Genomic DNA, 16,394 nt, shown 5'->3' with positions numbered 1-16,394 from the left:
CCTGGCCCGACAGTGGAAACGCGGCTATTGTACATCTCTTAAAAAGGGGGCATAATAGGTCCCCTTTAAGATGTTGCATGGCTCATTCCTATGTAATAGTTGCATTTCAACAAGCATTTCTGCACTTCTACTTTGTTTATACCATAAACGTACAAATCAGTTTAGGTTACTTTCTTCATTTATTACTCATTAATCTATTAATTAATTTCTCACATATGTTATGCATTTTTAAGGATTTATTATCAACTATTTATTCATAACAAGCCAGGAACAGCAGAAAAACACAATTTCGCTGAATCTGGCCCTGCAATTAGATGCAGTCAACTGTTTCTTTCAAAAAAGATTTATACTACAATTTTTACAGACTAATACGTTTAATTTGTGCAGATGTTCTACAATGCATAAGTGCATCTACAAAGTTAATCCATCTGTGCTGTTATTTGGATTGGAATGCACTCTTACCCATTGAAAATAAAATAAAACAATGAAAAAATAGACCTAATACATTTATCAATAGTTGATTTCCATGTATTCACATTTAGCTTAATGTCCTTAATGTAAGTGTAGTCATTGAAGTTGCAAACCCACTCCACTAGATGGCAGCCGTGTGCCATGTTTTATCACTGTGGAACCAAGGTTTGAGAGAGAAATCTCAAACTAGATGGTAAATACACATTCATGTATTGGCAGATGCTTGAATCTGAAGCTAATTGCATTGAAGTTAAACATTTTATAAGATTAAAACCAGTGGCATTACTGTTAATGGTGCCATGCTATAGCAGTATAGTGAGTGCAGCTAAAGGAAGACAGGGCATGACTGGCATGGAATTCAAAAGCTTAAGTTAAATCACATGTACATAATAACGTTGTTTGATGTAAACAGTCTTTGTGTGTGCACAGTATGCCTATACCTGTTCGCCCTCAAGCTCAATATGCTTCAGCTCCCAGAAGCAGCGCATGGTCTCAACCCTCTCCAGATAGTGGGAAAAGGCCAGTTTTCCCAAATGTATGCTGGCCTGTTTGAATTGAGCAGATTCATCTGGAGTCTCTGTGTTTTTGAGCAGGGTCACTTCAGTCACCGGCCTCTCGTGGCTTGGTTGCTTTTTAGGGCTAGATGCGTAAAAAGAAAGTTGAAATTAATTAGTCCATCAGTAAAATTCTGCAGCAGGAAGTGAATGCACTCAATTCCAAATAAAGAAATTAAAAAGCATTCATATGTTGTTGTTATTATTATATCTTGTTCTTACGCTAGTTGTTAGACATGAGCCATGATGAAAACTGTAATTGTACAATACTTTCTATTGTTTAATAAATTCATCAAAGCAGACAACGAGAAGACAGTCATGCAGGAGACCCCCGACACCAAACCAGCACGCCAAATTGTCTATAGCCTATTGTAATCATTATGTTCACAACTTGTAATAATTACTTTCATGAGCTCATTGTTCCTTCCTAAAATGAATACATGATGTTATCTAAATGCATGGTTTGTATCATCTTAGAACTAACTGTACATTGCTGACATATGGACATTACTTTGACACAGCCCAGATAGCAAGGTGACATTGATTAAATGTTGAAATTCCATCAGAATGATTATATCTATTATATATTATATAATAATTATTATAAATAAATATTTATACTAAATTTTAAATATAAAATTAGAAAATATTTGGAAATGTGACTAATTATAAATCTGATAAAAGATTACTCTAAATTGTAATGTAGACACATGCGTTTTCTGTAAAGATGCATTTGGAACAATGTATTGTGAAAAGCGCTATACAAATACATATGAATTAAATTGTTTTTAATCAGATATTATAACTTAGCCTAGTTCTTAAGATTATGGTTATTAAAACATGACTAAACTACACCCTGCATTTGTATGGTTTAAAAACTTGTAGGGATTTTTTTTTTATTCACAAAAAAAAAACGATTTCCTAAAATTGCAACATGATATTTAATTGCAACTTGTGGCTTATATCGTAATGTTGACATATGAAGTAGGCTAGTACGTTAATTAAAATTTCTTCCGGCAAGTCTACACCGTTTCCGGCTTACAAGAGCCATTTCATTATGAATGGAAGTAAAACACACACCCGTGCAGTGTGTTTGTTTCGCGAATGAAGAGCGACGTTCTAAATTCCAACTTCGAACTTCACGTGGAACTTCAGTGGAACCAGGAACTCAAGTTAACTTTGCTGTCACTACAGAATCTCGCGAGAGGAGATTTCAATCTCCCGCGTCATAATAACCTCTCGGAAGAGCGCTCTTTCTGTGCATGTGGGTGAATGTCAACAAGAAGGCACGACAGGTGATTTACACGCTATATTCGGGGAATACGCAGAGGAATTCAGTGTGAGCATGGCGGAGAATGCGTCAGATGATCGTGTCGTGAAGTGTCCGGTTTGCGCGTGTGACTTTGACCCGGGCAGAATTAATGCGCACTTGGATGAGTGTTTACAGGGCAATGATGCTCCTCATCAAACATCTGGACCACCCTCCAAAAAACCCCGCACTGGCACTACTGACACCCGCCCTTCTTCAGTGTTCTCCGTGTTTCAACCCAGATCTAAAGCGACTGATCCTCAGAAACAGAAGCCCGCATCTTTGGGCACAGAGAGTAACGCTACAGAAGTGTCCATCAGTCCAGACGTGAACCCTGAGTGTCCAGACGCACCCGCTGCATCTTCACCCAGAGCATTACGTCTGAATAATGGCAAACCCCTGGCTGAAGTCCTGAGACCCAGCACCCTGGAGGAGTATTTCGGGCAGAATAAACTGCTGGGAGAGCAGACCCTGCTGAGACCCCTGCTTCTGTCACAGGACATCCCATCTCTGATTCTCTGGGGGCCGCCAGGCTGTGGAAAGGTCTCTGGTTTGTAGTTAATTCACTCATTTGCACTAGATATAGCTTCAAGCTTTATGTTCTATTAAAGTCACCATGAAATCAAAATGGACAATTCTTATGTTTTATGAAATATTGCAGTATTTATTATCAGTTATTTATCCGTGCACACATCATTGTATTATTATAAAAAAAAAAAAGAATGTGCCCTCATAATCTTTATTCAAAATAACTTTGCCTTCCACTTTCAGCTTCATTCCTGTCACTGGCATGAGATCACGGCAACAGCAAACAACAACGATCACTAACATTTCCCATAGACAAATCCTATTTTTATTTCTTTATTCTCATAAGCTTTTTCCCAATTGGGAAGCAAAATCTCAACTTTAATTTCATGCTGACTTTAAGGGAGATACCCACAAACATGTGGTATTGAAAAAATAAAACATATCATCAAGTAAGACATCTTGTTTTTAATGTGTTTCAAAAGTCCTTTATCCTGGTCTCTGAGACTCCAGATATAGATATATGTTAATGGATGCTACAGACTGATTGTTTACTTAGTTATTAACCTTCAAAAACTCATTTTAACAGCTTGAAAATATGCCAAGGAATAGTTCTCCCATAGATGACAATTCTGTCACCATTTATGTAAGTGTCATGTTGTTCCAATCCTGTATGGATTTATTTATTCTGCGGAATACAAAAGAATACTTAAAAAAAAAAATTATTAAAAAAATGTCCACAAACAAAAGTCTTGCGTTATAAATGTCATTAAAAAATTATGTAGAATTTAACATTTTTGGCTGAACTCTACATTTTAACTGTAAATATCAGGCCGATCCTTCGTTATATTTCCCAAAAAAATAATTTTCAAATATTTGCATTTATCAAAAAATAAATTAGGCTTTTTACACACAATTTTGTTTTTACATTTCAAATTATTTCTCCAAAATGTTACATGCTAGTCACATTTTTGTCATGTCATTGTTATTAAAGTCACTTTTCATTTTCAGATTCTTCATCTGGAATTTTATAGGAATTATTCCATACACGAGACTCGTGAAACACTGCCTCAGTGATTCATGTCACAGCAGAGGGAATGATGCTTTCCAAAGGCCTAGTCGTTTCATTCTCCTCACTGTTTGATATCTGACTCCAATGCAACCTTTCCATTCCCTGTTTAGTGTCTTTGTTGTGGCTGGAAATACTGTATGCTGCCTAGTTGTGATGGTCTTATGTTTAAGACTATCGCACAAGTCACTATATGGACACGAACCTGTCCCAGGAAGTAGGTAATATCCAGATAATATACCGCATATGTGAGTAAATCTCACAGTGGAATTGAAATAAAAATAAAAGGACATTTTTACTGGAAGAAAATGCAGCTTTATTAATAATAACAGTTACGCATAATTCCCCCAAACAGTCTCATTACAGTGACAGGTTCTTCATTTGCATTGATGGTTCCATGAAGAACACACATGGAACCTTCTCTTCGCACTAAAGGTTATTTAGATTATTAAAATGTTCTTCATAATAATAATAATAAAAAAGGTTCTTCTAATGCAACCAAAACCCCCTTTTTGAACCTTTGTATGTATGGCCCTGTGTACGGCTGGCATTAAGATGTGTTTTGGTAGATCAGATCACAAGTGGACGACACTAAATACAGGTGTAAACGGGGTTTAAGAGGTTTTGAGCTTGTCCACTGTCGACCACTTCCAGAAGAAGTTGAAAACACATTTAACCGGATTGCTTTCGTAGTGTAAACAGTCATGTGGTCGAATGTGTTCAAACAGCCACTAAACACCGTCTTCTCTCCGTCTACTGACCTCATGAGTAACATTATGGGAAGAGCTCTTGCCAGACGGGATTTAAACTTTGTCGGCTGGAGATCCAAGTTTGGTTTAAAGGTGAAAAATGTCCCAAGCACAATGTTCTCTCTCCATTCCTGATTTCTAACACACACTCACAGCGTTCGGCTGGTCTTGTGTCTGTCAGAGCAGAAACTAAAGCTGATGCTCTCCGTGTGTTTTTCCCATCGTCTCCGGGCCGTTCGTATGTGAATTGCGTGAGCTTAATTTGTCCATTTGATTGAAAGATCTGAAAAAGTTCATACATTTACCCGACCATGGAAGAAATCAGGACAGAAGTGGGTGAAAGTGGACAAAAGAGACGGATTAAAACACCAGGTGTAAACAGGAATGAGTCTCCCTCGTCTACTTGTGATCCGATCGACCAAAACACATCTTAGGTGTAAACAGAGCCTGAGAGTTTATAAAAAGTCATGTATGTGTGTCAATGTTTTGGCCATAATAGAGCATTTAATGTCTTCTATACAGTAAAGATCTCTTGTAGAAGGTGGACGTGAGCTTATTTCAGTTCTATTATTACGATTAGAATAATTGACTTTGGTCAAAAGTAATGACATTTGAGATATGACAACGTGAATGTCATTGGTTTCATTTGAGCTAGTTGACCCAATTGTATGCTATTCTGAAGTGACGTGTTAAGACGTGTGAAAAGGGTCACATTAGCTGTTGACAGGTGCATGTGCTAGAGTAATGTCCCTAGGGGTCATTCAGTTAACTTACTACTCTGAAAAGATAGTGGCGGGACAGGATGATTTTCATTACTGCATTATAGTAATGAGAATGTAATGTGCTTGAATGTTTATTTCTCTTTAGATTTTCGAGTGGCTCAGACATTTCTTTGTGACGTTCGCCCTGTTATTATCTTGCCTTCAGTACTTGTATGGATGTCGAGATGTACTCTTTTTAGTGTAGACTAGAAGCTTATTTTCGATTGCTGTGATGGATAGTTCACTTTGTGATGTGTAATGGAAAACTGACTCGGGGGATTCAGAAACGGGGACCTTCCTGTGTCCACTATCTGGTTTCACTCATTTATTTTTGGTATTTTATAGATTGTCACATGGATCTACAGCAGAGCCAGTGTCACATGTTGGGGGTCTATTCCCCTCTACTTGAGTTCACTCATGTCAAATTTTGTGTTTCTCAACTATTTCAAATGGAATTGATACGTTGCAAACAACAAACATGTATTGAAACTTGATTTTGAGTCAAAAGTGATCACATTTGATGAAATCATGAGAAGATTCTTGTAAATTTCACCACCCCATCCTGTTTGTTGTTCACAGACCACCCTGGCCCATATTATTGCCAGTTCTGTAAAGAAGAAAGGTACAGGACGCTTCATAACGCTCTCCGCCACCAGCGCCTCAACCAGTGATGTGCGTGAGGTCATCAAACAGGCCCAGAACGAGCTTCGTCTGTGCAAGAGAAAGACTGTTCTGTTCATCGACGAGATCCATCGCTTCAACAAATCCCAGCAGGTCTGTTACCTTACATTAGAGAGACAGTATTTGGATGCTAAAGCCATAGAATTTATGAATGTCAGCACATTAGGTAAAAACACTAGAACATCAAACATAATAGATCTGTTTTTGAAATTGAAGACGAGACATTTGTGCCATTTTGTGGTTGTAAAACATTAGTGGGACATGATGATAGTTCATGTAATTCTCTAGGACAACTGAGGAGAACTGACATCATACAGTACATCCATAAAAAACCCTAGAACGTCAGCTGATTCCTCATAGCATTTTAGATACAGACACTTGATTTGAAATTCAGATGTTTTTGCGTGCAGCTCTCCAAGTACTTTCGGTGACCAGTGCATGTCATTGAGTGTAAGTTCATGTATGTTAGATGTCTTGTGTAGTACGGCTGGGGCGATACACCTATCTCCCGATTCGATACTATCACGATACTTGGGCGCCGATACAATATTTATTGCGATTTATAAAAAATAAAAAAAAATTAAGAATTGCGATTCTACAAGTATTGTGATTCGATATTGTAATATATTTCAATTTTTTTAACACTAGACCATTGGGAAAAGTTAAATCATACACTTATACAGACTGTGCATGATGTATAAGATGAGTCATATTTACAAAAACAAATCATCACATCTTACATTACTACATTCTCTTGAATAAATGATTCAATAACAAATAACATTTTTAACAGTCACTTGTAATCAATAGATGCGTTATTTTAAGCAACAAGTTTCTATCAAAAGCTGATTTTGATCGCTGTCGTAGACATCAGTGTTCATATTTGAACTTTTAACTATTGCATCACAGAAATAATGATACTATGACATTGAAAAGGCTGTTTGTGAAGCTGTTTCATGACGACTCTCTCCGGGTCAGCGCCAGCGCCAACACAGATTTGAATGTTGCGATATGATTTTGTCAGGTTAATAGACAGACGAATTGAAGGATCGCGTGGGTGTTTGAATCGAGATCACAGTCTTTTAAAGATGAATTGTGCAGCTCTATTGTCTTATTTCTCTCTAAGCATATGAGTTAGCACAAGGGCTTTTCAGTGCGTTCAGTCTCACGTCTCTTCCACACGTCCACTTGAAAGGAATATTACGTCACTCAACACTCATAGATAACGACACATTTCATCCTCTGTTGGAACAAAAGTGGCCAACTTTTGTCAACCTCATCTACAAGCAAGGACAAAAATAAAGCAATTGCATTTGAATTAATATCGATTCTGGAATAAAAAATCGATTTTAGAATAATTTTTTTTTTTTTAAATCGCGATAGCTAGGGGAATCGATTTTTTTTCTCCCAGCCCTATCGTGTAGGTACAGCTATCACAGGATCACCCTGGAAACATGTTTATTTGTGTATGCCAGACAGCCAGTAAAGTTTATCCTTCACGACAGCGCCAGTGGCCTTAAAATAAACCCATAATTATATTTCTAAATGCAGCAGACAATATGCCAGGCATGGGGATACCCTTCTCATTCCTTCTTATTTAGCTTGGATTCAAAGAACCTGAAACATATTCCCCCCCGACAAAAAAAGGAGCGACATATATTTATGCTGGAATGTATTGCGCCTCTTTATTGTGTGCTTCCAGAATACCAAAGTGGCCTCATTGAGGCTCTCAAGCTGGAAACTATTAGACAGAAAATATGAGGTCAACAGGAAGATAAAGATAATTGTGTACCTCATCTGTGTCACGAGTGCAAACATGTCCAGTTAATCAGACAAATAGCTCCTTTCTATACAACCATCTTACTTAAATACAATGCAAAATCTGCATGGGGAAATCTTTTACTCTGAAGTGAAATTCCAGAATGCACGGAAATGACTGGATTTCGACCATAACAATTTGCTGAAAAAGTCTAAATATGACCGCAGCTTGATGCAATGTTGAGTTCTGCAGAATTCATTAAGGCCGTTTTCTCACCTCGCTTGTGATGACGAAGCAATCAGACCCAACACACCAATGAGCTGAACGGTATTATAATTCATAATGGGAAAATTGTTCCATAAAAAGCAGCAGTGTCATATTCTCTGCGTTGAAAACCAATGAGCGCCTCTTCATCTTAAAACGTCATGTAATTGCACTAACTTCGAAACCAGTGTATTACAACAATGCTGTCCAGACAAAGCCTTGATTCCCACTCTATACCTCAGTTTGAGAGGGTATAAATGCTTCTATACATTTGTACAAGTGAGTGTAACGACAGCTAAAGCCACAATAAACCCTTGTCAATCCATCATGACGGATGAGGAACATAAACAGGTGCACTCTGACCAATGAAAGCGCAGTTTTACTCGCGTCACCTGCATGAACACATTTTGGTGCTCTTTCAAATGTTGCCTTGTAAAAGCAAACCAAACCAAACCAAGAAGAAAATGCAACATGGCAAAAATCGAAGTACTTCGGAACAAAGTGAACAATCGAAATCTGCACGAGTAATCGTTAAAATATCACGTCAAAAAATGTGTGATTCTCAATTTATCCAGAATCGTGCAAGCTCTAGAACAATCTACAGGTCTGAAACAGTGTTGTCAAGCAGAGGCGTTTACGATTCTGCTTAACAGCGCTCAAAGCCTCACATTTTTAACATTTCAGTAGCAACTTGGTACCGAAGTTGGTACTTTTTTTTTTTTTGACTAGTGTTGTCAAGTTTTAGCCTATTTAAAAAGAAAAAATTAGCTTTTCTAAGACAAAGATATCAACCGTCATCATTACTTCTAGAACTGACTCACCTTTGATATTTAGCCATTTTTTGGGGAATGCTTGGTATCTTCTTTTCCCCCCGCAATGTTCCCTTACTTCAATATTCCTCTTCCCGTTCTGGCATCAGGACACCTTTCTGCCTCACGTGGAGTGTGGGACGATCACTCTTATAGGGGCCACCACAGAGAACCCGTCCTTCCAGGTCAACAGCGCGCTGCTGAGTCGGTGCAGGGTTCTGGTGCTGGAAAGGTTGTCGGTGGAAGCGATGGGCTTGATCCTGCGTCGGGCTGTAGACTTCCTCGGACTGCAGGTGTTGAATGGGGATGCAGTGGAACGGGACTCTTCGGAGATCTGCTCAGAGTAAGTGTCAGTTGTGCTCTTGTTATCACAGCGTATCACCCGGAACAGAGATGGCTCTGCCACCCACCTTAATGCCTCATTTTGATGATTTATTGGCTTGTTAGTCATTGGGATTGGTAAGTAGGACAAACAGTTGTCTCTAACCCTGACCTCAAGTGTACCAGCTGTGAACCGCTCCGGATCAGGTTTTAGGGCCCTTAGGAGTCATGGAAGCGTCTGCCGTAAACACAAACGCTTGGAGTCGGTGTTGAGTTTCAATGAACCGAATGTTCTCATTGTTTTATGAGACTCAGTCTGAAGAGCAATCTGTGACTTGGATCTTACGGATGAGTATAAAACATTTGATGAGTAGGACCACTGAATGACTGTGAAGAATATTAATATACAGGGTGGGCCATATATATGGATACACCGCAACAACATGGGAATGGCTGGTGACACCAAAGTCCCGTTTGTGGCACACCAGTACATGTGAGGGGGCAAACTCCTCAAGATGGGTGGTGACCATGACATATACTAATGTGCCACAAACAGGACCTCAATATCACCAACCACTCCCATGCCACCACGGTGTATCCATATAAATGGCCCACCCTGTATTATTAATAATTGAGCTTAGTTATGTGTACCTTACGTGATTTCGGTAAGGGATAGTCTGTCCCTTCGTTTAAAAAAAAATATATATATATATATATAAAATGTACTCGCCCTCATGTTGTTCCACACCTGTATGACTGTCTTCTGTGGAGGGAAGTGCCTCTTCTGAAGACTTTAGAAGATTAACCTGCTCGATTCATATGGATTACTTTTTGCAATGTCTTTATAAAGCTTGAAAATGTTGAAATGAAAAGGGTTGGGAAACACTATTTGTTAAAGAGGCCTGAACTCAGTGTGCTGTTTGTCTTCAGATCTCAGGTGTGTGTTGAGCAGAAAGCCCTGGACACTGTGGCGCACCTGTGTGATGGGGATGCCCGAGCCGCTCTCAACGGCCTTCAGCTGGCGGTGCAGGCGTGTGTTGTCCAGGCGCGCGCGGCTTCCTCCAAACCCAACGGCAGCCCTCAGCAGATAATCGTGCGTGAGCAACACATTAAAGAGGGCCTTCAGAGATCACACATTCTTTATGACAAAGCAGGTATGGCCGGTTTGCACTGAAGTCATTATCCAATAATCAGTCCATTTCATCTAATGCAATTAGTGTGGCTAAACCAACCTGTAACAAAAGATTCACGAATTAGGCTACCACAAATTTGCAACCATTTCCCATTGTGGTGTCCCTTTTAGGGTCTTCAATTTGTGTGTCATATATTGTTAAGCTTATTAAAGTATTTTGTCATTAGCTTATTAATATATATATATATATTTTAAGATATTTTGCATGCAGGTGGCTCACTATGTTTTTGAACTGCAGAATTAATGCAAGTTCAAGCAATCCCAGATTATCCCTACATTACTTGCAATAGTTTTCAGAATTTTTCCACACATTTTTATAAAAAATAATACATTCTATGAAGGTAATATGATGCCATAAAGAATCGCATGCTCAGGGTAAGATTTGTGAAAGTGTACATAAGATTGCAAGCGTAAATTAAATTTGCATGCGCAAGAGGAGATTTGTAAAGGTGTAAATCGCCTTTCAAGTGTAAGAAAAAAAAAAATTGCAGCATTTTACTGTTATTCGTAAGTGTAATTCATGTATTGTGAAACTGCAGCTTCATGCTAACGCTAAATAAATAGGCTCTGTATTCTTCTGACTTCCATTTTTCCGCGCTTACACTTTTGGCACGGTTTTTGCGCACAAATACGGCCAAAAGTATTGCAGGCCTGTGAACAGCAATTTGCAAGCGAAAACAACAGAGTCGGGATCTGCAAAACAGATTCAGTGTGTAAAATCAAACTTTGTGTAAAAAATAAACTGTTGCAAATGTCTAAATGACTTGTTGTGTACATGAGGCAAAAAAGTTCCCGAAATAACCCGATTTGTACAGTTGCGTCTTTCTTTTACCTGCGCCTCCAGTTTTGGCACGATTCTCTCACTCATTGAGTTTTGCAAGCGTGAAGAGGAGGGCGAGTCCACCTTCTTCATGTAGCCAATCAGATGAGCTTCTCGATGACTCTCGATTTACTCTTATCTGATTGGTTCAACAAACACGCCAGTCACCAGAACACATCTTAATCTTCATTTGGCACAGAAACGTTCAGTTGCCAAAATGGTACTTTTAATGCACACATACATGTTAAATAAGTAGATGAACAAATAAATAAACAAATAAATCATGATTGCTTAATAAGCTGTTTATTACAGCACCAGTAGGCTGATTAAGGCTGACTAACATTCATACTGAAGTTCAAGCTGGTGTTAACGTTATTAGATTGAAATGTTAAATATGATATAATCTGTTACACCACTGTGTTGATGTTAAACTTTACAATCAAAACATTTAATACCCATTCTTTATGTAATAATACCATTCTGATGCAGTGTTTTTCACATCATGTCTCTGTTCATGGTATTTAACACTCAATTATATATTTTGTAATTGTCTTGGTAGCACTGTCAGTATTGATTCTGATTAGTGATTACTTTCGTGTGACTGATCAAACTACTTTATAGTTCATTGTTGTATGAACAGTCAATCTCAAGCTTAATGTTATGTTTATTGCATATTGTCATAATGCACATAAATGTTTACAGGTAGTTGTACTCAAACTCTCACCGACACACAATACACTGAGTCAGATCCACGGTTCACTAGAACTTTAAACTCTGTGACCCACAGGTGAGGAGCACTATAACTGTATCTCAGCCCTGCACAAGTCGATGAGAGGATCAGAAACAAATGCTGCCCTCTACTGGCTGGGAAGGATGCTGGAGGGAGGTGAAGACCCCCTGTATGTGGCTCGCAGACTGGTCCGGTTTGCTAGTGAGGATATTGGTAAGTAGCTGGTCCTTTGTTTTCCAAAACCTGTGTTGTTTTACCATAATTAGTGTGTGATCCAAAAGTTAACGTCTTGACAGACCAGATCTGTTGTGGACTCTTCTAAAGGTCTGGCGGACCCTGTGGCGCTCACTCAGGCTGTATCGGCGTTCCAGGCCTGTCACTTCATCGGCATGCCCGAATGTGAGGTACAACACAGACAAATACACTGCCATTGCTGCTAGTGGTGGGAATCTTTAGGCACATCACCATTCGATCCAATTTAGATTCTGGGAGTCACAATCAGATACTAAAACAATTCTTGTTCTACATTAGTTTTACTACTTTTAACTGTTATTTAAGGGTGGTCCGATTGATCGGGCGCAGATCGTAATCAGCCGATAATAGCTTTATATAGTTTGATCGGTGGTCTCTATAATGGCTGATCAGATGACAGAAAACTCGCAAGACAATTTCTCTCTGCACAGCTAAGATTGCTTCACTACATTCACCAGTCTGGCAGTTCTACCAGGTGTCTGAAAAGGACAATAAATCTGCAACGTCTTTGCAGAGATCAGAGACATTGCAACGGCAGCAACTCTACAGCAAGAAACTAGGGCTGTGCGATTTTAGTGCATTTCTTTTACGGTGCACATTCGTTCCTCCCTAAAAGCCCAAACTTAACGCCCAAATCAGCTAGATCAGTGATTGTCGTAAAATACAGTCTGCTGTTGCTAAACTGCAGGGCGTGCGTGATTAATAATAAGAGTTATTGAAACTGTGAAAGTGGCTTTCTGTGCACGCGCTCCGAGACCAGAGTGGAAACCGGACAAGAAAAGTGAACCTTGAGCTCCGGCACGCCTAAACTGTTAAATACACACAGAAATATGTCAAAAAAAGATGTATTTTACATAGACCCACACATAGTTGAATAAACAAATAAGGATTTTGCAGTGTGGATAATACTAATAGTAATTATAATGATATAAATTTCACAAGAAGTAGTAGAGAAGTTTTGTGATGTCACTTTGCATTTGCAGGTGATTGCATGTTAGCGTCTTTGTTTCCATACCGACGGAGTCTAGAGAACATGTGCTATAAGCGGGCGTAATGCGCGGCTTTTTTAAAACCATGTCGAGCTCACGTCATCTCCAGATATGAAAAAAGGTATCAATGGGTCTGTCCAGTAACTAATGATGAACGTAAGGCGAACTGCAGAGTTTCATTTGCTCATGCGGTGCGGTGGACTTCTGACTTAAAGCAGTGACAGACAAATCCGTGCTTTTAAAGGTATAGGCCTATTGCTTTTTTGTTTCGGTTTTAAATTTGGATAATCTCTTAATATAATATTCCATACATTTTTAGAGCTTGGTAGACCGGTAACTATTATATTTGTAGATGTTATTAGACAGATTATTTAAATTATGGGTGGTCGTGTATGGGTTTCCCTTATTTTGCCTCTCTGAAGGTGGCAACCCTACTTGCCAGAGATCCAAAGGACCATCACTTGGCCAGTGCAGAGCCTGTTGTCAATCTATCAAAGTGGATAGCATGGGAGAAGCGGCTCTTTCAAGCCATGCAGCTGGATCTACACACATTATATTCATATATCTTAAAACTTCTGGTTACATGAGCCTAAGCTCTTTTCAATAAAATCCATGCAAAAGTTTATATCAGATCATTTTAGAATACATTATTGGATGTACTGAATATTCTTCAGTTTTATGCAAAACAGAAATATGACATAGAATATCAGATCTCTGTTATATGGCCAAAAATAAATGCAAAATAAAAAGCTTTTTTGCATAGTTTTGTTTGACACATGAAACATTGTTAAAGTTATCTTACGATGTAAACCTTGCTCTCACTCGAAATGTGTCCCCACATTAAGTCCTTGAATTTTAGGGTATTGGACCTGGAAAGCCATACATTTGAAGTTAACCAAGGTGTGAGAACCCTGTATATCTTGTATCTACGTTTACGTGCAATTGCAAGAAAAAAGTCAGAATCTCTTTTTTTTTCTCTCAGAATTGCTACTTTCTCACAATTGTGAGTTTATCTCTCACAATTTGGACTTTATAACTCGCAAATTTAAGTTTTTATCTCACAAATCTGAGTAAAAAAGTCAAAATTCTCTCACAATTGCGAGAAAAAGAGTGAGATTAAAAATTCCCAATTACAATTACTTAAACAAAAGTAAAGCTTCCATAAAGTTTATATACTTGTTGAAGTAGTTTTTTGATATCCCTGATCTTTCTTAATAACTTTTCACCTTCAATCTCACCTACATCTCTTCTTGAATTATTTTAGGTCATTCTGGCCCAGTGTGTGGTTTATATGGCCAGAGCGCCCAAGTCTGTGGAGGTGTACAAGGCCTATAATAACGTCAAGGCCTGTCTGAGAAACCATCAGGGCCCGTTACCGCCCGTGCCCCTCCACCTACGCAACGCCCCCACCAAACTAATGAAGAATCTGGGCTACGCTAAAGGATACAAATATAACCCAAACTTCAATGGGCCAGTGGACCAAGATTACCTTCCTGAGGAACTTCATGGCATCAACTTTTTTACCTGGACGCCCTCCAGTCGATGACTGTTCCCCTTTTGGCTGCTTGAGAAATGGACTTATACGTTTGCCGTTTTTCTTTTTCCTTTGTCATTGTTGTCGTGTCTTCCACTTCTTACAACGAGATTTCACAGAATCTTCAATAAATCTGTATTTTCTTATGCTGCTAATAATGGTTTAATATAAATCAAAGTTTTAAATAAAAAGTAAATTGATTTGCGGTGTGTACTTTGATCTTAACACCTTTAACCTTATTACTTATTATTCTCAGGTTAGGTTAAAGTAAGTTGAGTCCGGCATAAATTATAAGCATTTTAAAATCACTTATAATTTGGTCAGAAGTCATACTATGTGGTATGTTCTTATTAAAAGTCTTACAACACAATAAATAGAAGCCTCGGTAGGCAGTTTTTGTAATCAATTACATTTCTTTTAATTGGTTACTTTTCTTTATATAATAAACAAAAATGTAAAGGCAAATAAAACATCAATAAAGTATAACATACAATAATCACATTTTGAATCAAAGTTGTAGTCAGCTCTGGGCTTCTTGTCTTCCGCTTGGGATTTCTTGTCCTCAGCTGTGGGCTTCTAGGCGTCGGAGGTACTGACATATCAGTATCCAAAGAGGCAATCGGCTCATCAGTCTTTTATACTCCTGTTGTTTACCACAGGCGTTAGGTTCTAATCTTTTTGATTGACATAAGTTGTGACTTTTCAAAGTTTCCCAGACCCTCCTAAAGGCCTCGCAGCTGCAAGCTGTCCACCTCTTCATGTCCGTGTAAACTCAACCAAGATGGCTGATTTCCTTTTAAGGTTCTAGGAGTAGAACCACAGTTCTTTGTGTTCTTGAGCACACACACATACATAACGGACAATTACTTTACATCTATGCCAATACAATATAAGACAATTTTTACAAATAAAAATAAATAACATTGAATGCAATGAATTACATTCAATCCTTTAGCTAAATATGTAACAAAAAGGCATCTACAATAAACAAGGAGGCAGGTAATTGCATTTTCTTGATATTATCCTATATTATAACACCCCCTTCATGCAATTATCCTGACTCATTATCCTTCGTTCTCAGACATAGTTATTTTCGTTGCACAAACTTCATCAAACTTTACCAATAGCATGGACATTTGTTCATCATCCTTAAATTCATTGGTTTGTTACACATTCATGTAATATTTCACCCAGTGTTGTTTTCTGTTTCCCATAACAAAAAATAATCAATTATATTTCCTATGTAATTATATTATAATTATTAATGTATCATCAAGGGGCAAAACTTTGTGTTCTTGCTTGATTATCATGTAGATAAGGCCAATTTGGATCTCAAAAAGAATCCATTACTTCAAGCACCCTATAGGTGTTCCCCTTTGAGCCTTAGCTTCCTCCTCTCCTGAAGCCTGTGGGGCAGACAGAGCAGTGTGTGTTTGATGGAAACTGATGCGTCCCGAAGTGCCACTGGCGGCGGGATACTGACACCATTTTCATAAGGGCCCAAGGCGAGTTAGGATCTCTTTTCCGATGCCTTCCTGGCCTGAAGGACGGTCCTCAGATCCGTCTTCTCAGGAGGCTGTGGGCGAGAGCGCCGCCTAGAGTCCC

General features: G+C 38.6%; 1 protein-coding gene across 1 annotated transcript; it reads left to right on the top strand.

The window, feature by feature from the left end:
• Positions 1 to 2,196: 2,196 nt before the first annotated feature.
• wrnip1 (WRN helicase interacting protein 1) lies at positions 2,197 to 14,990 on the top strand. The gene is made up of 7 exons (XM_082174014.1): positions 2,197 to 2,877; positions 6,018 to 6,212; positions 9,062 to 9,294; positions 10,203 to 10,426; positions 12,072 to 12,227; positions 12,339 to 12,418; positions 14,520 to 14,990. Exons 1-7 carry the CDS (start codon positions 2,371 to 2,373, stop codon positions 14,799 to 14,801), a joined length of 1,677 nt encoding a protein of 558 aa, XP_082030140.1. The 5' UTR covers positions 2,197 to 2,370; the 3' UTR covers positions 14,802 to 14,990.
• The last annotated feature ends 1,404 nt before the right edge of the window (positions 14,991 to 16,394 follow it).

Source organism: Leuciscus leuciscus (genome assembly GCF_965113295.1).
Source record: "Leuciscus leuciscus genome assembly, chromosome: 6".
Lineage (NCBI taxonomy): Eukaryota > Metazoa > Chordata > Actinopteri > Cypriniformes > Leuciscidae > Leuciscus > Leuciscus leuciscus.
This window is presented reverse-complemented; position numbering and strand designations above follow the sequence as displayed.